This window comes from Thunnus albacares, chromosome 12 (genome assembly GCF_914725855.1).
Source record: "Thunnus albacares chromosome 12, fThuAlb1.1, whole genome shotgun sequence".
In the NCBI taxonomy this organism is placed as follows: domain Eukaryota; kingdom Metazoa; phylum Chordata; class Actinopteri; order Scombriformes; family Scombridae; genus Thunnus; species Thunnus albacares.
The window spans coordinates 31,602,784-31,629,565 of record NC_058117.1 but is presented as its reverse complement, the minus strand read 5'-3'; the positions used below and the strand labels follow the sequence as shown (position 1 = coordinate 31,629,565).

At 39.1% G+C, this 26,782-nt stretch overlaps 1 protein-coding gene across 11 annotated transcripts in view; it reads right to left on the bottom strand.

Moving 5' to 3' along the window:
* The window catches only part of LOC122993957 (disks large homolog 1-like), a 132,316-nt gene that overhangs the window by 93,020 nt on the left and 12,514 nt on the right, over positions 1-26,782 (bottom strand). For all 11 annotated transcript variants that reach the window (XM_044368438.1, XM_044368439.1, XM_044368442.1 and 8 more), the window contains exon 3: positions 15,399-15,562. In XM_044368438.1, coding sequence (XP_044224373.1) covers positions 15,399-15,562 — 164 coding nt within the window. The remainder of the gene's footprint in view (positions 1-15,398; positions 15,563-26,782) is intronic.

The following is a 26,782-nucleotide window of genomic DNA, read 5'->3' as shown; positions in this document are numbered from 1 at the left end:
TCTGCGAGCTCTCGGATCTTTCAACAGTTCACACTTAGCGACCGAGCGGACGCCGGTTTGCCTCTGGCGCTTTAGTCGGCGATCTCCAAACACTCGATGAGTGGAAAATCAGGGCATGAGGCTTGTGTGTGTGTGTGTGTGTGTGTGTGTGTGTGTGTGTGTTAGATTAATGCTGCAGGGGGAAACACACGAGCATCATGAAGGTTGTTGGTTCAAATCCCTGACGTCTGTCTGTTTGTTTAACTGACATGGAGAGAAAAACATTCAATACGTTAATCAATAACTTCACTATTTATGATCAATCAGGTCATTTTCTACTACAGATATAAAAACATGCTGATTACAGCTTTTCAGTTTATTTAAACTTTATTTAAACGAGGCGTGTTAACAAAACGTGTTGTTGTTCCTGATGGTCAGATGTGGTTAAAGAGGCATCACTGTTCTTTTAAAAAGAGATTAATTGATTAATCAATATTGAAACTACGTGTTATATTACAGCGACATCACTCCAGTATCTCCCACTTACTATCACAAACTGCAGCGAGTGTCCAAAGTGAAATCCAAAAAATTTTTTTTAAAAAAGGCGCCCGGCAGCCGAGTGGTTAAAACACATCATCTAACTGCAACGCTTCATCAATTAATCAATTAGCTGATTTTCACCATTTTCTTACATTTTAAAGATCAAACAACTAATCACTTAATGGAGAAAATAATCAACAGATGAATCAATAATGAAAATAATTAGTTAGTTGCAGCCCTTATTCGTTTCTTCAAAATAAAAGCATCCTGCTCGTTGGCTTTTAATGTGAAGCCGCAGCAGCAGGAAACGTTGGGTTTTCATCAGCGGTAACTTAAAAGATCAGGAAGTCAGATAAGGCTGAAATCTGAGAGGACGAACAGGAACGCAGGAGAGAAAGTAAACTCCCAACAGCTTCAATACTCAGACGCAAGGTCAAAGGTCAACAAACCCGCAGAAGTTTGACGCCGTGTATTTAAATGGGAGAGTTTTGGGGCGAGGAGGAGGAGGAGGAGGAAGAGGAGGAGGAGGAGGAGGATTTGGGAGCTCAGAGCAGATCAGAGGCGAGCAGGACGAGGACACGGCACACAGAAACAGGATTATAGAGAAGAGATGAAGGCCTGGAGGGATCTGATCCCAGACCAGCAGGAGGTCCAGGACTCAGCCTGGCTCCACATCAGGGACTTAAAACCCAGCATCCAAACCAGGACTGAAATCATCACAACGACTCCTCTACTGAATATTATTAGTGATGAGAAAAACTGCAAAAACATCTCCGACATGTTCATTCTGCATATAATTATTATTTTTACTGGGTTTAAAGTCTTGATATAGTATCATATCTAGAGCTGCAACGATTATCAGTCGATTAATTGATTAGATATGATGAAGAAAAGCTGCAGTTCTTCACATCTGAGAAGCTAAAACAAGGAAGTGTTTTGTATTTTTGCTTGAAAAATGACTTAAAGGTGGAGTCAGTGATTCTGTTCCTCTCACACGTTAACACCAGCATGTGAGCACAACAGTCCATCGACACTCCGCGCCTCTCTGCAGCCTCCACACGTCTAACTCGACCCGCGTTCTACGTCTCCGTCAAGAGCTGAGACGACAAACAGCTTCACCAAATCCACACTGTTTGTATTTGATTCATTCATAAACACATAAACAGCGAGACGTTTGTGTGATTTAAACAGCCGCCTGCTCAGATTCACGCTTCACTAAACGCTACAGAAACAGACTGAGAGCATAAAAAACCACGGAGGGTCTCTGTGAGACCGCCTGGGAACAGAAGTGTATAATGGAAACTCTCTCCAGTTCACCAGTCCTCCCACCGTTCACCAGTCCTCCCACCGTTCACCGGCTGCTGGAGACGAGAGGCTGTCATGTCCTCACACAGACAGCTGCTCTCACGACTTCCCCGTCCTGTGCGCGAGCACCAACGCCGCCTGCAGCTGATTGGCTGGATTAGTGTATCAACACTGTTGATACACTAATTTTCACAGACGGTGAGGTGATATTCATTGGATTTGATAAAAAAGTTCATTAGATTAGAAAATCTACCTGAAACTATTAATAATCATTCATTTTCTTTCAATCAACTAATTGTTGCCGATTTAAACACAAATACACTTTTTATCATGTTGAGAACACTCTGATTAACTAGTGCTAAATATTCACTCATGTTGATCATATATAATAATAATAATAATAATAATAATAAGTAAACGTCTTCAAATGTCTTGTTTCGTCCACAACTCAAAGATCTTCAGTTTATTGTCACAGAAACTAAAGAAACCAGAAAATATTCACATTTAAGAAGCTGAATCAGAGAACTTTAGCTTTTCCTTCAAAATAAAATGACTCAACATGATTGTCAAAATAATTGGTGATTAATTTAGTTGGCAACTAATCGATTTCATCGACTAATCGTTGCAGCTCTAGATTATAGCTTGTATTTATATTATCATTATATATGATCAACATGAATGAATATGAAGCACTAGTTAAAGTCTTTTCAATATGATGAAAAGTGTGTATCTGTGTTTAAATTGACAACAATTAGTCAATTGATAGATTAGTCAACTGAGAGAAAACGAATCTATTTTGATGATCAATTCATCACTTAAGTCAATTTTCAAGCAAAAACAGGAAACATTTCCTTGTTTTAGCTTCTCAGATGTCATCTTGTCACCTTATGTGACAGTAAATCTGATCTTTAGACAAACAAGTTAAAGCTGTCAGCTCAGGCTTTAATTAACTGTACGAGCATTTATTTCTGTTGTCTAACATTTTATAGACCAAACAATTAATCTTTAGATTTATCGATAATGAAAATAACCGTCAGTTGAAGCCTTATTTATGAACAAAACTAAAATATTGAGTCAGTGGACTTAAACTGAATCAAATGATTTCAAATCTTACACTCTGACAGTTCATTCATTCATTCAGTAATAACTGAACAACAACAACTACACGCTGATTATTATTAACTCATTTTCATTTAACAACTTAACGTTTCTTAGATCATTAATATCAAGAGTCCTTCGGTCTTTAAAAGGTGTTTTATCATTTTAAGTTATTATTATTATCATTATTTATCAGCTAAGACAATCACAAAGGTGTCGTCCTGTACTTGTAAACAACCTTCCAGGTTTTCCAGGACGTGTGTGTGTGTGTGTGTGTGTGTGTGTGTGTGTGTGTGTGTGTGTGTGTGTGTGGGACGAGGTATTTTTACAACTTTAAAACAGCTCCACAGTTTATACAGCTGTCCACAGAAACCACCTTCAACCATCAACTATCTGGACAAAACACTTGGAGCTGCTGGAGTGTTTCTGTTTGTCTGGATAATTATAGAAAGGCAGAAAGTCACCTGCAACAAGCCTGAACCCAGGCGTGAAAAACCAGCAATTACACAGCAGCTGACACAGAGATTATACACAGAAATATTAATGTTAATGTGACTTATGAAAAGGGAAGCTAAAGGGCAACGAGAAGGCTGAGCTTTAAAGTTTCATCAGGAGTCATTAATAAAACCATCAAGCATCATGTTTAATTAAGAAAGTAGGGCGAACATTTACTGTATACTGAGTACAATTCGCTGATAATTAGCCTGATCAACCACCGTCAGTAATCAATACAAACACATATTATTAAACCATTAATCAAACCAATAACTAACAGCAGTCAACCTTTATCATACTTTAAAGGTTATCTGGTGACAAAACGTTAATAAATATACATGTTAGCAGTTTGAATTAAACTGAAGGGGGGAAATATTTCACCAAACTCCCTTTAAGAAATACGACATATTAATAATTCATTACATGTAAGCAAATAAACGTAATTATAGAAACACAGGATAAAAGGAGCCATATGTTGTTGTCTTCCTGTCAATTCGGCATCAATATAATAAATAAAAATTAATGTATTTCCGTATAAACTTTATATTTTGTCGCCTCAACTCTCCGCCAGCCTCCGTTGATTAGCTGCGTTATTTTACCGTTAGAGGACCGCGGGAAAGAGACGGAACCGTGTCATAAATTCAGGTTTATCACTGAAATAAGAACCGGTTGGTGGATCAGATACACGCCGAATTAAACACCGACTCTTAATGCTGTTAATTCACCGTCTATCGTGCGTGTGTGACGGTGTTTAAGCAGTTTTTTTCGGCCGTTACCTTAGTCGTGACGATACAGATGCAGTCCATCGTTCCGAGCCGGGAGTGAAGCCCGGGAACGTCTCATCTCGTGCCGTCCTTCTCCTCCTCCTGCTGCTGCTGCTGCGCGCGCTCCAGCCGGCCAGTTGGCTCACGGTATCATAAATAACGTTACATTCACACGTTCATACGTTCACACAACGACCGACCGAGTCACTATCTACCGGCGGGAGAGTGTGTGTGTGCTCACCGGAGAGACACCTCATCCCTCCCCCGGTCCTCCTTCATCCCGGTATCCGGAGCTCAGCGGGAGCAGCAGGACTCACTGAACCCCGCTCCTCCAGACCCACGACACGTTCACGCTCCACGGGAAATCCTAACTCTCAAGAATTTATGATACAACCTGAGCAGTAACGACCACCGAGGGTGGAAATAACCAAATAAAATAATCTTTTAACTGAAGCCGAGTTAAACTACTGTCGTCTTAAAGTAACAGTCGAGCAACGTTTTGCTATTTAAAGCGATTATTAACGGATGCTTAACACATAATTGCATTTATTCCGACAGCACCTGAATGCAACATTGAAATACCTGTACAGTGTTAGTTTATGTGATCAAAAGATTGTTTTTATATGGAAATATGATGATATTATCATTTATTAAACCAAACAATGAGGGTAAAAACAATTAACTAAAATACTAAAATTTAAAATCTTGTCTCTTTTCTTCTGCCTTTTCATAATATGAAGACATTAATGGTCATACTCTTTTTAATTCATTTATTTATTTTCTGTCTCTATTCATTATTTGTTCTCTGTGCAATTCTGTTGTGTTTGAGTCTCATAACTATGTGTTTTTATTTGATTGTATTTCTTAGTCTCTGTAAAGAACTTTGACCAAATTAACTATAAAGAAGGAGAAGAAGGAACTTCTTACACCAAGTAATCGAGGTATTATTTTCACTTGAAAACAAGTCATTCATTTAAGTTAGCGTTGACTTAACCTTTTGACACTTTTTTCACTGATAATTTGATATAAAGATTCTCTGTCAGCTCTCATCCTCTTATTAAAACTTCACACTGCATTTAAATGTCATTTAGGGCGACGTGGGCTGATCACTATGATTAATGTCATTATGACGATATTAACACTGATATCTTCACACACAAATTCATATTCTAATTTTGTCCAACGTATGCAAGATGACAAATAAAATAATCAAACAATGTTCAGCTTATTGATCTGTGTTCCACTGTTATTAATTACATATGACCAAAATCTTAATGTATCAAGCTAAAACTGTAATAACTCACTTTGTTAGTTTTTCTTCTAAGTTACAATCATTCATTTGACTTTAGAAATGTGTAGAATCATAACAACAAGGAATCAATGGTGGATTAAGATTATTTTGGGAGAAGAGCTGCGACAATTAGTCAACAACTAAATAATTGATTGATCGTTTCAGTCATTTTTTAAGCAAAAAATAATTGATGTTCCAGTTTTTCTTGGTTTTATATTGTAGTAAATTGATTATTTTTGGGTTTTGGACTTTTTATTCAGATAAAACAAGACGTTTAAAGACGTCACCTTGTGCTCTAAGGTATTGTGATGGGCATTAATCTCTGACCAAACCATTCATCAATTAAATAACGGTCAGATTAATCAATGATGAAAATTATCATTACTTGCAGCCGCGTGTGGAAGCACAATCATTTTATATTCATATTCTCCTGTTTGGCACCTGTTGAAGAGTTTTATGGACGGTTTTATCTGCATTATTGTTAAATTATCAACGTGCAGAGATTTTAACCCTCATTGCATTTAAACAACCGTCTTCATGAGAGTCTTCCTCATCTCTACCATCCATCCTCACATCGCGGCGGCGGCGCGGCGTCCTACTGAACATCGGGCCACAAACTCATCACAAACGCAAACCAGCGTGTCAAGGTGACATCTTCAGTTTTCATCTTCACCACACACTGCTTCAGTCTTTGTTCTACATTCAGGGATCTTTAAAAAAAAAAAAAAAAAAAAAAAAAACACACAAACGGCTCGTTATTACATGTATGACTCAACGCCAAATGGCTGAGGAGGAGGAGGGGGAGGAGGAGGAGGAGGAAGAGGAGGACGAGTGCGTCGCAGCAGCAGGAGACGAGGCAGCGTGGGCGGGTGGGATCACAAGTATGAATATTTTACAGTTCCATGAATGTGTCATGCGGCTGCGGCCTCCTCCTCTCTCATGTGTGTCATCATATGGCGTGTCATGCCTCGTTATAAAACATTTAACGTCCCCGCAGGATGTGATGTCACCGCTGTTTTACACACCAGCTTCTGAAAAAAAACACTCATTCTCTTCAAATAAATAAATATAAATGTGTTTAAAACTGGGTCGACGAGGTGACATCATGTGAAGAAAATGAACTGGAATCAAGAGTTTTATTTATAATAATCGTGACTGTGTTGTTGTTTATATTGTTATTTTTTATTTGATACGTTTTCTGCTTTATACCTTTAATTTTTCTACATTTAGCTGTTCAATTATTGATTTTTCATCCTATAAATCTTTCTCTTAAAGCATTTTTCTGTTCATAAAAACAAAAATACTTCAGTTTAATACCTAGTAAAAATGTGTGAAATGTGTAAAAGAACTCTGTTTTTGAGATTTATTTATTTTAAAGATGTTGCTGACTGCTGTAATACAGCGACACTAACCTGTAGAGAAGTCCTGAAACTAAACAAAAAGCAACTTGAGTGACAATTAACATCCAAACACTAAAATCTGATCTGTGTTTTCTAACATGAAAAAGAAAACTGGACATTAATCTGGATTTTTGTTGTCATATATATATATATATACACATACATATACATACATATACATACATATATATATATATGTGTGTGTGTGTGTATATATATGTATATAATGTGTACACAAATAGAAAATAAAATTTGATTAAGGTATTTTATTTAATATTGGCAGCCACGGACTTCCGTACAAACGATGCTTTTTCCAGCTGTAAATTGAATCAGGTGTAATTTAATCAGCTCGTCTGCAGCCGAACATCACAATGAGCCTCCTCACAGTGTTCATACTGTATAAATACACTATTAGACTTTTATAAAAGACATCACAGCTGCAGCCGGTGTTTGTTTATAGCGAACGCTTCATAGTGAGAATTTGCACGTATGTTGTTTACTGTAAAACAACAATCAGGTCAATAAAACTCACTTATAAACTTATAATATGAACAAATGTGATGATGCTTCTTAAAGCAGAACAACATGAAAAAAAACACACACAGGAAGCTAAAAACATTAAAAAAAAAAACCTGCACACAAACCAGAACTGAAATCCACATGAACCACCACCATGAAGGTCCTGAACATCAGTACAGCTCCGGTCTCTCTGAGTCAAACTGCTGCAGGACCAAGAGTCCAACACACACGAGTCAAAAGGAGAAAAAAACGCCTGTTGAAAACCAGCGGTGATGGTTCCAGGGTCAGGAGACTGGATCAGGTCATTGATAGAAACATAGAAACATCTAAACATGTCGGGTAAACGCTGTTTTTTTTTACACTAGAAGACATGTTTTTAATACTTTTCTTCCTTCCTGTCAGTCAGACGCTGTTTTAAAGCTCATTTCTATGAAAATCGGCTCGCGGGAACTTAAAACCTGCTGCAGAGAGATAATCCATCACTGCTGACATCCTGTCTGCTTTTAGTCTGAACTGATGTTACTGTTGGACGTGAAGACTGATGGAAGAAAGCTGCACATCCACGGCAAGAAAACATTTATAAAGATCACTTTCATGTGATGCTGTGAGCAAATTAAAAAGAAATAAACATTAATATAGTTCGTATAGTTTCCTTTTCAAGGCCGTTGGAGTGAAATCTGTAAATATCAACTAAAGGGGTGATTTATACCAAACATCTGTAACTAACAGTTATCTTCATCATCCATCAATCTGTTAATTAGTTTAGATTCATCAATTAGTTGTTTGGTCTTCACAGACATTCAGTTTCCTGTCAGAGAGCCTAAAGAATTAAGACAAACAATTAATTGATTATCAAAATAGTTTAGGCGATTAATTCAATACTTGGCGACTAATTGATTAATTGTTGCAGCTCTTTAATAGCAGAAACATCACTATATTCAAAATAAGATGTCATTTTATTGGTTTTCTTATTATTAGTATTGACCTGCTCGTTAGTGATGTTATTTATCTTTCTGTTCATGTTATTAAAGGTCACATCATCATTTATTCACTCAGTCTGTTTATATTTACTTTTTAGCCACAGAACTACTGTTGTTACATCTACTACTACAACAACTACTGTTACATCTCTGACAAAAGCTTTTTTTTTTCCCCATTCAGGTTATTTTATACTCAAATGGAAACTCATTTTATTATTTTGGTCTAAATAAACATTTCTGGGAAAGAAATTCAATCATCAAACAAAAACAAAAAGCCATTTTCTATATAATTAATGCTTAATTATTTATATGATTTATCCAGAGTTTGATGGATTAGTTTCTAACCTGATTAGTTTAATTCTCACACCGTTCAGAAAGAACACATATCTCATCCTCACGGATTAGCAGCGACTGTAAAGGTTTGTATAGTAAAGACAAAAACACGGTATGAGCCTTTAAATACAGTACAACATGCTGAACTCTCTCTGAAATTCATCATTTTATATCCTTAAAAACATACGTGTGATTGTTCTTGTTGTCTCTGGAAAACACTTTGTGCTCCAGCTTGAAAAGTCCCATAAAAATTATTATTATTATTATTATTATTATTATTAAAATAAATGAAAACATGATATTTAGCAGCAGTAGATCTGTTGCTGTCAGTGTGAAGCTGCTCTGAGGACAGGAGATGTACTGTTCAGACCCGACAACATGAACCAAAATGAATGAAGCACAATGACCCCTGACCCCTGACCCCTGACCCCAGCACAGACGGCCTCAACATGCCGCCGCCGTGTTTCTTTCTTCATTTATTGGAGCTACGACATGAAACCAGAGAGGAAATCCTGCAAGAAGCAGCCGATTCGATTCTTTTCAGTCAGAAACTCTGAACCTGGTTCATAGATAATATGAACCAGAGAGAAACACAACAACTACCTCTATATAGAGAATCAGTGTTTAAGCAGAACTGAGCATAAAGAGTCTTTATTGATCTTTAAAATAGCAGTTTGACAATTTAATCTGAACTTAAGCTCCATTATATGGATGTTTTTTCTACCAGTAAACTCAAATAAAACAAATCAAAGCAAATAAAACATCTAATCATTAATAGTTAACATGAAGAGAAGGCCGATCAATCTGAGGAAGATCAACATGTACGTTTATCTTTTCTTTGTTTTTTAAATGTTTTAAATTAAAAATCAAACTTCACGTTGTGTCGTCTCTGTTTGCTGATTTCTTCTCTGGTTTCACGTCTTACATCACTAACATCGATGTGAATGAACCACAGCGACACCTTGAGGCCGTCTCTGGGGGAAACCTGACCCCTGACCCCTTGACCCTGGAACCAGAAACCCCGCCCCCCCCCTCTCCGATGGACCAAAAAGCAACATGAGGATTGGATGGGACATGCGGCGAAGGTGAACGACACCGACACCCCCTCCCACCAACAACAGCAGCAGCAGCAGCAGCAGCAGCAGGCGTCCAGTACTTACTTGTCCGTCTCGGTCTGGCGAGCGGTTGGCCTGCGCCAACGTGTAGAGGATTTCGTTTAGGAGGGGCGAGTCCTACGAGTGACGTGAGGCGTGAGTTTACAAACCAGAGAAAGAGGAAAAGAAAGAGAAGGCGTTCAATGCAAACACAAAGACTCACACTGCTCAACACTGTCTGTGGTTTGTTTCAGGTTATTAACAGTTAACAACCTTCAATCAATCTAATATTGATCAAGTCTGGATCAAACCGCTTCCATCTGGTTCTATATGGAGGTTAAACAATGACTCATATCTTTACTGTCTCTGCCAGAAGGGGGCGACAAAGTCCTGAAACTCCAGTTTTAACAGCAGCGGCTTTAAGTGATTTAACTTATTATATTCTTAATCAATAACTATGCACTTAAGTATGGAGAGTCATATCAATAAGCAGTATCAATATCAATATAACGATACCCATCCCTACTTATCACACCTATAATCAAACCAGTAACACACACACACACACACACACACACACACACACACAAGCTGTACTCACAATAAGAACGTTTGCTTTTCTTTAAGCAAAAAAATAAATAAATAAATAAAGTGCAAAGCTCAGGATGAATCAGATGGAATAAAAAGAACAAACAAAAAGGTTCAAATGGTCACAACAGCAAAGTTTCTACCCATCATGCACTTCAACTTTTAAACCTTCACTTAAATCCACTAAAAACTAGTCTTTTTGTGCCTTTTAACATCTATTCTGTTTTTTTAAATATATAAATGTTCTTTGTTTTTCTTTGTTAATAATATGTTTTAAAAAGAGCAAAACCAATAAAAAGGTAACTGATATTCTTATAAAGCTTCTTGTTCTGTTAGCTTAGCTTAGCACAAAGACTGGAAGCGGGGGGAAACTGCTAGCATAGCCCCAACAAAAACAGAGAACTTTATACTTTCCAAACTTTAGCTTTAAAAAAAAAAAAAAAAAAAATGTATTTCATACCAGGAAAGAAAAGGACATTTGTGGATTATTTTCCAAATTTCGGTTAATCCCATAACCTGTTATGGAAACATGGGATTACAGAGAGATGACAGACAGTCAGATCCTCCCGCTTTGTTTAATCTCACCTCAAACCAGACTCCAAATTACAAATATAAACGGATCTTTTACTAAGCTGCACTTTGTTCCTCTCACGCAATCACTGTTTTTACATTGGAGACTCCCCCCCCCCCACCACCCCCCCCCACGTAAAGCAAGTTTACAAAAAATGAGTTTTTAATACTGTTTTGGGGCGCTGACAGCAGAAGTCTCCTTTAGTTTGAAGTCTGGACTGTTAGTGTGAGATCTGTGGTTGCAGGTAAACAGATGGATGCTGGCATTAGACCATGTAGAGCTTTAAAAGTAATGAATGAAGCCAATGATAAGAGGCTAAAATGGTTTTTATGTATCATGATCTGGTTTGTTTGATCCAGTCTGTCTGTATAACCTGAAGGTAAAGAACTGAATTATAATAAACACATGAATAACTTTCTCCAAGTCAGAGAATTATAGTAACAATCTGATTTTTGAAACCATTTAAAGTTGATAAAAACAGGAATCAAAGATGACTCCTTCATAAAAACAAATGTGTGACTGATGATTGAGTTGGAAGAAGTTAAGTTCAGTATTTTACATCCTTTAAACAAGTCCTGCAGAAGTAACAACAGACTCAACACATCCTCAGACTCTTCTGTCCTGCAGCAACAACAACAAACATTTTCCCTCCGAGGAGATTTCTGACTCATCGAAACCTGCTGAGTCAGCAGAAACGGTTTCATTCTGTAGTTTAATAAACTACAGCTGCTGGAGGGACGAGCCCCCGAATACTGTAACTACACCAAACCCATAATACTTATGTACTTTTACTGTAAGAGGACTTTTCATGCAGGACTTTTACTTGTAATGGAGTATTTTTACACTGATGTATTGGTACTTTTACTGCAGTAAAGTATCTGAGTACTTCTTCCATAACTGGTGAAGCATTTGATTCAAGTGTGTCTGATTTGTCCAAGATAAATCAACGACTGATGTGCCATATTTTTAATTAAAAATGCCAAAATTTGCAGCTACATTAAATGTATGGAACCAAATATGCAGCCAGATTTACTCAAACCTGTTTAACATCAACTGTGTGATTTGATTATATGAACTTTTAAGTGTTCAAAAGCTTTAAAAAACAAACTTCCCTCTGCAAACAAACAACCCAGAGACGCTTTAACCTCAGAGTTCAACACAGCAAACCTCCGACCTGCTCGCTGCTCCTCCTCCTCCTCCTCCTCAGTACTGTAAACGTGTTAAATGTGTCATCCAGATGCCAAAGAAACATTAAAAAAAAAAAATGCTCCTGTGAGTGATGCTGAGTGGAAAAAGCCAAGAAACAAAAACATGATGAGAGCAGAGAAAAGACGAGCGGAGCGATGACGCAGCAGCCTTTAATGTTTTTATATGTGAATACTTTTGATGTGAGTCGATGCACAGCTCATCAAAAGTTGCTGCTGCACTCGCACCGTTTGACTTCAGCGTTTCTACACTTTCAAAAAAAAAAAAAAAAAGAGGTAATTACACCAGAAGCAGCTAAATAATATGCACATAATCTTCATTTCTTACAAAGTCTGCACAAAGTCTCAGAGTCTGTTCAACGAAACATCAAACTCAGTGATTTTGTTTTTCTTGCTCTAACTGCAGCAGCTCATAGCCGAGCCTCGGGGTCAGCGGGATATGTTAAAATTAGCGACGCTCCAGATTATTCCAGCGCTCGTCTGAATCAGCTGATATTCATGACTAATGATTCGATTGATCATCTGAAAAAGATTCTTTCTCCCAAAAGGACTTGCTGCCGTCTGCTGCCAGGAAACAGGAAAGTACAGCTTCATCAGCAGAAAAAAATCAACTGGCAGGAAGTTCTCACACTTTTATTAACAGGAGTTACAACATTTAATCAACTTTCTTAGTTTAGACAAACATCTCTCATCTCTGCTGATATTCAGGAGCTCCAGCAGGAGTCCTGCAGATATATTTTACTAACACTCGATGACAATGAGCTTATTAAACAGATAGAAAACAAATTGTTTTAGATAGGGAAGCACGTCATCGGTATCGGCCTATATAAGCTCTAAAATGAAATATCAGCATCGGCCTGAAATGAACATTTTCTGCTGATTATGAGAGGCTGATTTGTCGCCTTCTCCTCCTCCACTGACTGTGTTTCCCTCCATGAACTGTTTCACCCTGATGGTCCCGGTGTTTCCTCCGCAGGCTGCGCTCCACTCAGCCGCCCGTCAGATCAGCTGCTTCTTCCCACTTTAACCTGTGGAGCGTTAGCCAGTTAGCCTCTCAGCTAACGTTAGCCCCGGTTCTGCATGTGGATCCAACCGGAGCACCCAGCCCCGGTTTGTTATTCAGGTTAAAGTGGGAAGAAGCAGCTGATCTGACGGGCGGCTGAGTGAAGAGCAGCCTGCGGAGGAAACACCGGGACCGTCAGGGTGAAACAGTCCATCGAGGAGCCGCTAAGTTCGGCTGCACAGATAGGAAACACCTCGGCTGACAGGATGTACCACTCTGTTTGGAAAAAAAATCTTTTTGGTTTATAACGGCGGTTGTCAACCAGCGTATTAGGAGCATTACTGCCACCTTCTGCTCCGGAGTGTGAACCAGAGATTAAATCCTACACATTAATCCTGTCTGTCTAATAAACTCAATGAAAACTCTGCTGCTGCTCCCACTTGGCAGGTTCATTAAAGTTTTAACACTGAGCTCCTGAACTCCAGTCTTCCTCAGTTCTTCCTTCATATATTGTCTTTCTTGATCATAATATAATCTATGCTTGAACGCATAATAGTCTCCTCAGCCAGCTGGTAAAAATATGTGCATATATCAGCAATCGGCCACAATGAGTTGGAAATATCTGCATATCGGATATCAGCAAAAAATCCAATATCGTGCATCCCTAGTTTTAGAGTCTGACTTGATATATTTTCAGTAAAAATCTGGTTGACTCGTCTGTATCTGACAAAAGTTGCAGGAACAGACGACAGCGTTACGCCCTTTAACAGACAGAATTCAGTTGTTCATCGGAATAAAATATTAAAATATTAGAAACAAGGACCTCGTTCCCGTCTGGTCATGTGATCTGTATCTGGATACACAAAAACACACAAAACTGCACATTTGGGCCACAATCTTGTCAGAAATGTGATAAATCTACTTCAAAACCATGAACATACATGAGGTGGACAAAATATTATGAACACTTTTCAATATCGTCACCTTCCTAAAATAAAGTCATTTTTTGACAAAAATGATTTTTTTTTTGCCTAAATCATCTCCTCATGATGCTGGCCACCTCTGGTTAAATCACCCACATCCTCAGTTGAACACATCATGTGATTCTATGTCAAGAGTGTGACTAAAACGTCATATCTGGTAGTTATTTAGTCTTTTTAGTCAGCTAATTAGCTAAGTCCATGGAGCTAGCATTTAGCAAAGAGTCTGTGGCTGTTACAAGTGATGTGGCTTTCTACTCTTTTCTGCCTTTTAAACAATATTTCATCTACAGTTTTTCATTTTTTCCACATTACCTGATCTAATTAAGAAAGATTTGAATACTGTATTATAATCTAACAGCTAGAAATTATGTGTATAACTAAAGAAATTACAAAGGATCCTCTTTACTTTTGTGTTTTTATTTAATGAAAATCTCATTTGAACATAATATTAGTAATCATAACATCATGTGACCGGTGTTATAGCAGCCTGTAGTGTTCATTCACACCATGATGATTTTTTTTGTGTTTTCTGAGAAACCTGAAAAAATGACTTGTGCTGTTATTTTAGGAAGCTGACGATATAACGCCCTCCAGTACATCAACATCATGATGTCAACAGAAACTGGAAACATATGAGCTTCATAAAAGTAGAATTTATAGCAGAGCTGTTGTGTTGTATTACATCAGATTCCTACTAAAGTGCTCGCTGAGTGTAGTGACGTTAGCCGTGTTAGCACAGCTGCTGTAAAGCTAACCACGCTGTCATGTGACCCTTTCCTTCATCTCTTCCTTTAACCTGAGATGTTCATCACATACTGAGCTTTGACGAGGTTTTCTAATTAACTGCAGGTGTAAATGCGGTCAGATGTCATCAGATACAGATCACACGTTAACACCAGGGGGGGTGTTAACCAGTGCTCCCACTGACCCTCCACGGCCTCCCAGCTCCTTCATCAGCAGTTTTACAGCCGGACTGATATCAAAAGCAGTGAGTCAGTCAGCATGTTGAAATGTTTTGTGGTTTATATTTAGTAGTTTCTATTTTTACTGAGGGCTGTTTTCTGTTTCCAAGATACGCAACATTAAAGAGAGCAGACCAGTTTAGACGCAAGAAAAACATCACATCACTTCAACACTGCACTTCTGTTCAGACTGAGTGTCCTGCGGCGGTCACCGACCCGCCACCGCCACTGCCGCCGATTAAACCCGATGACATCATAACCACGGCAGGAAATTAAAGCTGTTCTTACCTCGATGCTGGTGCTAAGGCTGGGCAGAGTGTCCGAGGTCACCGTTGTGCTTTGAAGGCTGGAGAAGTCCCACAGGTTGACGGGCGTCATGGGGTCCGCCCCCTTGGAAGACTCCGCCCATCTCTGACTGTCCAATAAGGTCACTTCGTAAAATTCCTGGATATCTGAGGCGAGAAAAAGACATATAGAAAATATACATTACAGCAGCTTTAAGAACATAATCTAAGGATCCTGTTTTTCTGTTGGATCCAAACCAACAATGAACTGATCTAACAAAGCCTGATAGACCTGGTTCCTCTGCTGTAGACCTCCACAGACTCAGACTGTATAACATTACTGAGGAGCAGGACGGGTCCTCACATCCTACCTACATCTATATATGCTGGAAACGTCTGAAGACTTTTGGAAAGAAGTGAAAGTCAAAATTATTCATATAATTGGATACAACTCAGTGATGTCACCTATTCGCTGTATATTAGCAGCTGGTGTGTGACAGTACTAAAAATAGATATAATGCTAAACTGATCAGGATATTGATGATATGATTCTTAAACACTGGATGTCTGAGGTCAGTCGCACATCGGAGGACTGGTACAGTGGACGTATTGAAACAATATGAGCGGATTTACTGAGATCCTGCAACCTGCGGTCGATGTGACGGATCCACCAGTGAAGGGACAGAGACTGGACCAGGTGCCATGTGCATGACATGTGTTACCTGGAGGCTAGCATGCCTGGTTTGTGTGAGTGTAGAGTCTATGTTATTGTGACTCCTGCTGAATTCTTTCTGTTTCTATTTGTTCGATTGCTTTGTACGGATAATTTGGTTCCGTCAAATATGGATGTTAGTCCAAAAATGTAGCACATTTGTTGTAACGCGACAGAACTGCAAATAAGAAGATTTATATGTTTTAAAAAATGTATTTAAACATGTAGTATTGCGTGTGTATCAAAGCTGATATATCTTATTAAAACACGTCAGTGAACCACACCGCTGCACCAAAGACTAATAACAGTGATCATGTTTTCAGTCTCTGGAGAGTAGTTCTGTGTAAGGCAGACGATCTGGAGTCATCACAAGGAGGACGTAGAGGTAACTTTACAAACGAAGAGTTCAGAGCAAATATAAATTACAGAAAACCACAAACAGCAAGATATGTCCTTTTTCAACATGTTGTCTCATTGAGATCATGATTCCAAAGAGAGATTTGTGTTAAAGAAGGTTTATAGCTTCACTAGCTTGTTGTGCTACATATCACAACCTCCTAACTTACTGTACTACAGTATAAATTTCTCAAAGAGCTTTGCTGCATCTCAAATCTCTGAACATTATGAGTGCATAAGTACGTTCACACTGAGAAGTATGGAAAATGTGAGTACCCAGATAGTGCACTCAAAACGGTCAAAAAGTTGAGTGTGGAACTATGGACACCTCTCGCCCTCAATGGTCGCCATCTTGGCTACGTAGCGGAAGGGGAGGGACCGCTTTTCAAACTGGAAATGGCGGCCGGGTACGTTGTAACTACAGTGAACATCACCACGTTATACAAATGTGAGTTATACATGTGTTTTTTAGCACTAAGCACCACTATACTGCTGTCTGTTATAAGCCATCAGCATGTTTTTTGGGTTAATTTAGCCGTCTGTAATGATTTGGTAGCGCGAACGATTAGCTAATGCTAGCTAATGCTAATTTGTGATCCTCATTTCCAGTAAGTGCACAACAGCTGCGTTTGATTTGAGACAACACTACCCTGTAGAAATTTGCGCACTACGCCAGTAACTACATAGTGTACACAGTGTACTACATGAAAGTGTACTAACTGAGGTATGTGATTTGAGACACAGTCCAGAAGTTGTGATATGTAGCACAACAAGCTAGTGAAGCTGTAAACAGAACCGTGTTCCTGCACATGCTCAGTAGCGTCTGCCGTACACAGAACTACTCTCCAGAGACTGAAAACATGATGCTGTTATTAGTCTCTGGAGCCGTTTCTAAACAAACTAACATGACCAAACTCTTCATGATGAAGGAACATGTGACCCAGTGCAGCGCTGTGACTCACTGACATGTTTTTAATAATAATAATAATAAGATATATCAGGCTTTGATACACACACAATACTTGTTAGTAGTTTAACTCCCAAATATCAATATCAGTATTGGCCTCAAATATCCAGAATCAGTCAGTCATAATGATGCTGAGTTTTTGGTCATTTGTGTTATTAAACTGCTGTGAGAACATCAGATTTCCCTCCACAGAAGATAAATTAAGAGATATCTCATTGATTGATTAGCTGATACTACCAGCTCCTGCTGCAGCTCAGTCAGTCTATATTATAAAAAGCCTGCAGCTGAACGATCAACATCCAACATGTTATTTTATTTTTGGACGCAACAATTCTGAAGAGGGCTTCCAGAGAGCAAAGAGCTAAAATAACCGAGGCTTTCTTTGGCTCGACGGACAGCTGACCACCAGCCGGCACAGATGTTTTCTCATAAACCATCAGATCACCACTTCAACAGCTCCGCAGTGCTGATCACTGCAGCTACCAGGCTTTAAAAGACAGGCTCACAATCCTTCAAGTGTGTCTTAAAACAACAGTCAGGAGCCCAAATGAACATGAAACATGTTTTTTCTTGCTGTAATCATTCCTCCTGTTCATACTGACCATTAGAAGATCCTTCATAATGACCTTACAATGGAAGTGATGGAGGACAAAATCCACAGTCCATCTAACTCAGACTGCTGAAGCTGAATAGAAGCTTCACACAGACTTTAAATGACTGTGTGGACACACTGTGGATTTTATCCTCCATCACTTCCATTGAAAGCACATTTGAAGGATCTTTTAATTATAGCTCCAACGATATATCGCTCAGCTGATTTTATCAGCCGATATTGGCCGATCACATTCAGGTCGGTATCAGATCGGTATCAGCGTGTATGTTGTCCGAAATGCACCAATATTTAGTTATTGTTAAAGTTATATGGGCCGCATTTTATTCACAGTTTAACCGCACTGATGTTATTTTGGACAATAAAGTTTATTGTTAAACTGTAAAATATCCTCCATTACATCTCTGTGTTTGATATTTGAGGGATCATCTCAAAAAATGTGTTATATGTATATGTATGTGTATATATATATATATATATATATATATATATATATATATATATATATATATATACACATACATACATATATGCATATGTATATATACATATACACACACACACACACACACACATATATATATATAAACAGAGAGAGAGAGAGAGAGAGAGAGAGAGAGAGAGAGAGAGAGAGAGAGAGAGAGAAAAATATTGGCCAATATATTTACTCCCTAATATCAGTATCGGCCTCTAAAGTCCAGTATCGTTCAGGCTCTACTTGTAATATCCAGTATGAACAGGAGGAATGACTCTTTCACTGCTCATATGGACACCTGACTGCTGGTTTAACACACTGGGAACACTGGGAACTGGTCATTTAACAGCACAGAGTAACAACATAAAACCAGCCAATCATTAAAGGAAGATGAGGATAAAGCCATCAGTTCAGCTTGTGTATAAATAAGGATGATGCTCTGATGTTTCTGAAGTCAGAGGAGAGAAACTCTTCAGTAACTTGTTGTCCATTATAAGGAGGACTTCCTTCCTTCCTTCCTTCCTTCAGCTCTGCTCTCATACAGTCGAAGCCCAACATGCCTCAGTGACGGCGCAGCAGTGCCACGTGGAGCTGCTGCAGTAATTCCACTTCAGACTGTTTCTGACTGCACACAATCAAAAATACATCCAAATCCCTCAACCGGCTCAGACACACAGCTGACATTTCAGCACGACAAAGATGCATCAGCTCAAACACTCGTATTTATATCACAGCTGACAGCCGCTGCAAGACAATCTCTGTTACCAGAAAGAACAGGAAGCTAAATCACTGAAAATAAAGGCCCCAAAACAAAGATTTTCATGTTATGTAATACCTTTTGATGACTGAAAATAGCTCCAATGTCGTACTGAAGCTGCTGTAAGAACTAAAAATACTCTCAAAGGTTCCTTCTTCACTTCCACACCCTCCTCATCGTTTGTCTTCTACTTTTATTACAGGATAGGTTCAGGTCTGTATTAAAACAACTCTCACAGGCCGATGTTTACACTGAAACAGGTTTTACTATCTGTTGTGTTTAAGTCCTGTTCTCACCGGCCAATAACGGATCCTAACGAGGACAAAATCAACACTATATGTAAATATATATTATTTATATTCCAACGATGCTTCAAACTATCAGTAAATGTTGAGTTTGACAATCTAAAACATCTCTCTTTGGGAGATTTATCTTACTTTGTACTTTAAATGTGTTTTGGGTTTCGTTTTTTTATGATTCTTTAACTTATGTAAAGAGTCTATGAGTACCTTGCAAAGTGCTTTATAAATAAAATGTATTATTAAAGCAATAATATGTAATTATTCCACATTAAAATGTGTAAAAACAACTAGACCTATGTTATATATGTTGTTGAGTTGTGAACTTACATTATCCCAAATGTTTCCAACAGTGTTCAAACTCTGTAATTCTGTCATTTAATCAAAGTAACGGACCGTTTCATTTGGTCGCCTGTCGATGACATCATACCTCCTCTACCAAAGAGTAAACACGCACCAGATGCATACGGCGGCGCTGTGTTTGTCCGCTACAATGGCGTCTACCAAAGAGTAACTTACACACATACAAGATAATACATCGGCGTTGTGGTTGTTCCACACAAACTGTTATAAATGGACTTTTATTCAGTTTTAAGCCACATTTTCATGATAAATTTAGGTGGTTTTTAACTATATCTTTTAGTCGGAAGAAAGATTTTAGTCATTGGACGTCTGGATCTTAAGTTATCAGAGAAATAAACCGAACGTGAGCCAATCGTGGTCCAGTATGAAACTTACTTGAAGCCTCCAGTGAACAAACACCGATGATGAACTTTACAGTGAAGGAGGAAACATCTGGTGTCCTTCTGAGGTTAAATATATTAACATATTTATAGATAATAAGGAGGAGGAGGAGGAGGAGATGCCATTTGAATGATTTTATAGTGATAATTATACGTTTTTCTGGAAAAAAAAAACCATCAGACACACATTATTGTTCCAAGCTGAGTGTTTTTATATGTTTTAATACATGTCAGGAGGAGATCTTTAACTGGTTTGTATTTTTACGATTGAGCACAATTTTATAATTATTTTCATCATCAATTTATCTGTCAATCATTGTCTCGATTAATCGATTAGTTGTTTGGTCCAAAAAATGCCAGAAAATGGTGAAAAAAGTGGATCAGTGTTTCCTAAAGATGACGTCCTCAAATGTCTCGTTTTGTCCAAAACTCAAAAGATGTTCAGTTTACTGTCACAGAAACTAAAGAAACCAGAAAACATTCACATTTAAGAAAACCATTCAAAATGATTAATCATCTATCAAAACAGCTGGTGATTAGTTTACTGTCCATCAGTTGTTACAGTTCTATTCTACAGTTTATCTGAAATTAATCTACGACTTCAACAGTCTGAATTAATCAAGTTAAGAGTCTCTGCAGACACACAGACTGGAAGCACAGCAGCAGGTCTGGAGAAAGTCAAACTGGTTTATATGGAGCTGAAGGTCATTCTGGGTCAACAGGACTCTGGGGTTTAACTGGGAGGTGATGAGGACTCTTCTAACTGGAAACAAAAGGACCAGAACCCTTAGTGAACGTTTTCTCTGATTCTGTAGTTGTATTGAACATTAATTACCAATTGATCAAATGATAAATACTTCAGAACAAATCTGTCTGTACGAGTACTTTTTATACAAGTTATCAGTCAACTTTAGCTTTAATTTTAAACTTTATTTGAATTTATTCTGTCAATCATTTAACATGTTTGTCAAGTAACTTTCTGCAGGTTAAATTTCCTCAAACGAGTGTTTGTGCTTTTGTTTCATGTCTGAAGCACCGTCGACCCACATAAACACAGCAGAAGCTTTTAAAAGCAGCAGGTATGTGCACAAAAAGGTGATATTTGATAACAAAAACATTAATGGAACATGAGGCAAAAATTAACCCCGAAATAACTCTCGTCCCTCCTGACGGCTGGCTACAGTTCAGTGCGCCGCAGCACGTAACAGCAAAGGGCGGGAAAACGTTTTAAATGGAGAGTAACCAGTCAGCCACACGTCTGCAGGACGAAAGACACGGTGGGGCTGTACTAGCTGACCAATAACTGCCAGCATGGACAGTAATGTTCACAATATCTCCCTTGACTTGACTTGAATCTGGCGGCGGATCCGCCTTTACATCCTCAGTGTGACGGCAATTTTCATTTTTCAATGTCCTTTGTCTTTTCCTGTTTTTCCAGTTTGCCATGAATACACCGGTAGGTCTGGTTAGAAGTGATCTTACAGTCCGTTGGCTGCCGTTTACTTTGTTGTTTTATTGAAGTCTTTGTACATGTCATGAACATACCAGGTTTCTGTCCCGCCGGCTGTAGTGTGCGTCTGTCACCTATGACCCTACATATACAACCCTGTGCATCTAATGACCGCCACCCTGTGTCCAAAATAATACTGCATCAGTCTCATCTAACTGGAACCTACCACCTGCTCAGGTAATAACAGGGCTGAGCATAAACAGGTCATACTACCACAACTAAACCCTGTAAACAAACAAACCAATCACATCAACCAGTGTCTTCAACTATTTTAAAAAACCTCACCGACAAATTAACAGAAACATTTGAAAATAATGATTTAACTCATGTTGGGGGGGGGGGGGGGGGGGGGGTAGAGCCTCGTGAAAAGGGACTGGAGCCTTTTCACAATATCACTAAACTGGACAAAAAGCTTCTTCTTCAAGACCAACTAAACCAGCAAAGATCTGGAAACCGTCTCCATCTCGCAGCGTGAAGGAGCGGGTCGGTTAGTCTGAGCGTCCTCAGGGGACGAACCTTAAACACAGCAGCGTATTGATGTCCCATAAAAAAAAAGAAGGGGGGACGTCTGTGGGATTGTGGGACACTGTTGGAGATGGTTTTCCAGTGAAACCAGTGAGCCGTTTTCCAGAGTTAGAGGTTTATGTTTGAAAGCAGCGGCTGCAGTTTTACACTGACTGAACACGCTTCTTCATCCTGGAACCACAACAGAACTTCTACTGTTTTATATTCTCCCTCCACAGACATCTTTGGCTCATTTATGTCTTTTTTTTAAGCTAAACATTCTGTTTTCAGGTCCTGAAATATGAGGATTTGTTGCTTTTCTTTCTCCTATATGACAGTAAATTGAACATCTTTGGATATTTGGACTGTTGGTTGGATAAAACAAGCGATCTGTATGTAAGACAATATCCCATCCTGGAAATTAAATGTAAAGAAGTGGGAAGTTAACTGACTCCTACAGAGAGTGATGCATTCTGGGTTGTTTGTAGCATTAATGTTGCTAGGCTAGTGAGTTTATTGAGAGTCTGTTAGAGTCAGTCAGCAATAGAAATGTTTGGTTTGCTCAGTTTAACCTGCTTGTGTGATGTGTTTTTCTGCTACGGAGGACATAAATTCCAGGGTTCCCGCCAAAAAAAGTTGTTAGGACCAGCGGTCATTTTGGTGATCACATTCATCAACTAGCCTGTTATCAATGTTTAGCGGGACGATGCACAGAGCAGCAGAGTGAGACGTCTGTCCTCCCTCCTGCTCTCTGCTGTAAACACGCGGAGCTGTTAACGAGCAGCAGCTGCTCTGTCCGGGTCTCTGTGCTCGTTATCAGCCGAGAGAAGCAAGACAGCAAGCATGTGTTCACCGACTAATAGCCTCAACTGTACACACGCTGCACCGTTCACAGCTATACTGTTGAACTTCATAGTCTCTGCAGCCTCATCGTCACACTCACACACACACACACACACACATTTTAAACATGCACTGAACTAATCCATAAAAGGAGCTACACTACTAGAAAACATCTTAAAATACTTTATTTTTTCAGTTTCCCCGATGCTGAGGCCCAGCGGGGGGGTTAACTCAGGCCCAGCGGGGGGGTTAACTCAGGCCCGGCTGCGATACGCTGGCGGAAACTCTGAATTCATGACAAGTGAAAACATGTCCAAAACATCTTCTGGCGTCTTGAAATGTGGGATTTACGTTCTGCTTTAATGGTTTAATGCATTTTACAAGGATGAGGATTCTGTTCTCCTCGGATAAAGAGTATCTCAGGTGTGTGAAAGCGTGAAAAACAGCTGCTAGAAACTATTTTCTGACATATAAATACAAAACAATTAACTGATTTATAGAGAAAATAGTGTGCAGAAGAAGTAAAAAGCTCACTTTAGGAGCTAAGAAAAGATTTGTTTTAAATGGACAGAAAATGAATCAGTGATGATGTCGATCGTTAACGTTTTTAAAAGGGAAAATGTTAATTGTTCCGTCTCCAGTTTCTTCCAGCGTCTCACATTTTCTGCTTCTCTCTGTTTCTTCACATCTTTATAAACTGAACGTCTTTGTGTTCGGGACGGCTGGTCGTTGGTTTTTCAGTGAAGCACAATGGTTTCCTTTAGTTCATTTTCAGCTCCCAGAAATGTAATTAAAGTTAGCTGACAGATAGTTTCTAAAAGAGAGCTGTCCTCTCTGTGACTGATCATATTAACCAGTTAAGTCTGCCGACACACAAGAGCTTCTGTTGTACAGGCTAATAAAAGACACACCTATTCAGACCGCCGTCGCCGTCTGTGAGGAAAACACACAACGTCCAAGCGACATTATATTACAAGCTAATCACACCTACAGTGAGCAAAGGTCACGACGCACATCAAACACCGTTTAACGCCGAAAATTAGAACAACAAGAACAAGACGAACACACACTGCTCCTCCTCACATGTGACTTTAAACCTTTCACTAAAAACAAACAAAAAGTCTTTTTTAAGTGTTAATAAGCTCCGTCGTGACGAAGCAAGATGGCACACGTTTAATCTGTAGCTGTTTGAAGAGAACCGCAGCTCTACATCCGACTTCCAGATGATTCCTGATGTTTGGAAGTTCAGTACAAAGAGAAGCTTTTCATCCAGCTGAGGAAGCACAAAGACAGTTGTTGGTATTTAAGTGGAAATTGTCTCTTTACGGTTTCTAATTACAGAGTCACTCAGCTGGAATTCTGCTTAAAATTAGAAAAAAATGTAATTTAACACTCAACTGGTGTTCACTTCAACAGACTGATTAATCAACTCTAATTGCATCTATCAGCTGATCAACAAAAAAACTGTTCTGACTCATCTTTTTTAGTAATTAGTTCATTTCAGCTTCTCAAATGGTGAAGATTTTATGCTTTTCTTTGTCATACATGACAGTAAAGTGACAAAATGAGACATTTAAAAAAGGCTAGGCAGTATTTTTTTCTCCATTTTCTGATATTTTACAGACAAAACAATCAATTAATCGTCATTTTTCTAACAACAATGCAAACATTCTCTGTTTTCAGGATCTTGAAAAATGAGGATTAAATGCTTATTTTGGGATTGTGGATGGTTGTTTGGACAAAAACATGCATTTTTTTCACAATTTCTTGCCATTTTTTTGACATTATAGACAACAGAATGAATCAATTAAATAAAGAAAATTGTTTGCAGATGACCTGATGATGTAATTAATCGTTAGCAGCTCGGCTAACGGCCACCGGACAGCTGATTCTTAGATGTGAAACTGTTTCATTCAGTTGTTTTAATCACCAGATCTGTTTGTTTAGGAGACGTCTGTGGATAATTCAGCTCCTCGTAAAAACCTCCTGACTGACGAACACTGAAGGAATCCTAACGAGGAGGTCGTTTAACGATGAAGACAACAACTCCCATGATCCCGCACTACTTCACAACGTCTTCAAACTCCTTCTTTTGTTACCGTTTTGATTGAGAGCAGAAATTACATATTTAAACACTCTAAACGATTTATCACTTAAATCTAAATAATCCTTATTTGCGGCTCTCGACCCTTCAAACGTCAAACGTCCGGCTGCCAAAACCCGCAGACAAGCTGCAATTAGCCGAATGACATCCAAATCTTTTTTCGTGCCGAAAACTGATTTATTAAACTGAAAAGATTCAATAGACGCCATCTGTTTCTCTGAGAGGAATCAGGCCAGCGTGAAGTGAAAGAATGAGAAGAAAAACAGAAAGTGAAGCACGCAGTAAATCAGCAGTGATGGTGGGATTATGGACTGGAGGGGGTGGGGGGGGGGGGTGGGGGGGGTGAGGGGGGGAGGTAATCGTCGTGTCCACAGAGGGATTACACTGCTCTCGGCCTGCTGCAGACATCTCTTTTTTGGGGGGGTTTGGCAGATTGGAAAACTGTGTGGCAGAACTCTACTTTTCATCAGCGGACGCTGGGACGTCAGGGTGAGCGTGACAAACACACCGAGGCAGAGAGAGAGAGAGAGAGAGAGAGAGAGAGAGAGAGAGAGAGAGTTTGTGGAGGTTAAAGTAGAAACAAAGATGTGCCAGTATAACGTCTCAATCAACCGTCAATACTGTGATTACTGTTGTTTTCAGAGGGAACGTTCAGCTGCGACCGGCCTGTTAGAGCCCAGTACGACTGTCATCATGCTCTGTGTGCATTTACACATTTAACATGTTATTTAACTGTTAAAACTCAGCAGATTAACACTAACTACAAGGTTCAAATCGATCAATTTCATCAGAAAAAAGTCTGATATTTCCAAACTATGAATGTGTGTTTATAACCTCAGAGACGCTGAGCTGCATTTAAAGTCATTTCTGCTCCTAAACTTACAGTGTTTGATGTTATTTCTTATGCAGAGTCCATCAAATCTGCAACACACAGACGGCTGCAGTCTGCTGGTCGATTAGTTAGTCGATTAGTTGGTCGATATGCTCTCGTCAGACTAAATTCTCATTGGTCGAATAATCTACTCCTTATGAAAATAACACAGAAAGTGCTATTTACACGGGGGTGTATTCATAACACCCCCCGTTGTTTTCACAACTTTGAACTCGCCCAACCTGATGGAGACTGCTGGGTCTAACTGTACTCAACGGTTACTGAATCGGTGTTTCTCCTATAATTATCACAACGAGAACCCCCGCCATTTTTTAATATTTGATAGGGAGTATTTGTTTGGGAGTGTCTGAGCAGCGCTGTTCCGGTACGTGAGTCAGTGTCGTTGCCTGGGAAACCACTGGTCGTGCGGCTCCGTTAAGGAGTATGTTTGCGTAGCGAGCGGGAAACAGCGAGGGACAGAGAAGTGACGGTGGATACGAGCGGAGCAGAGGAAAAGGTTAGTAGTAAGTTGTCAGTCTGGCAGTAAATGTACAGCACAGACTACAGTGTGTCAGTTAATAAATGCTAAAAAGTCAC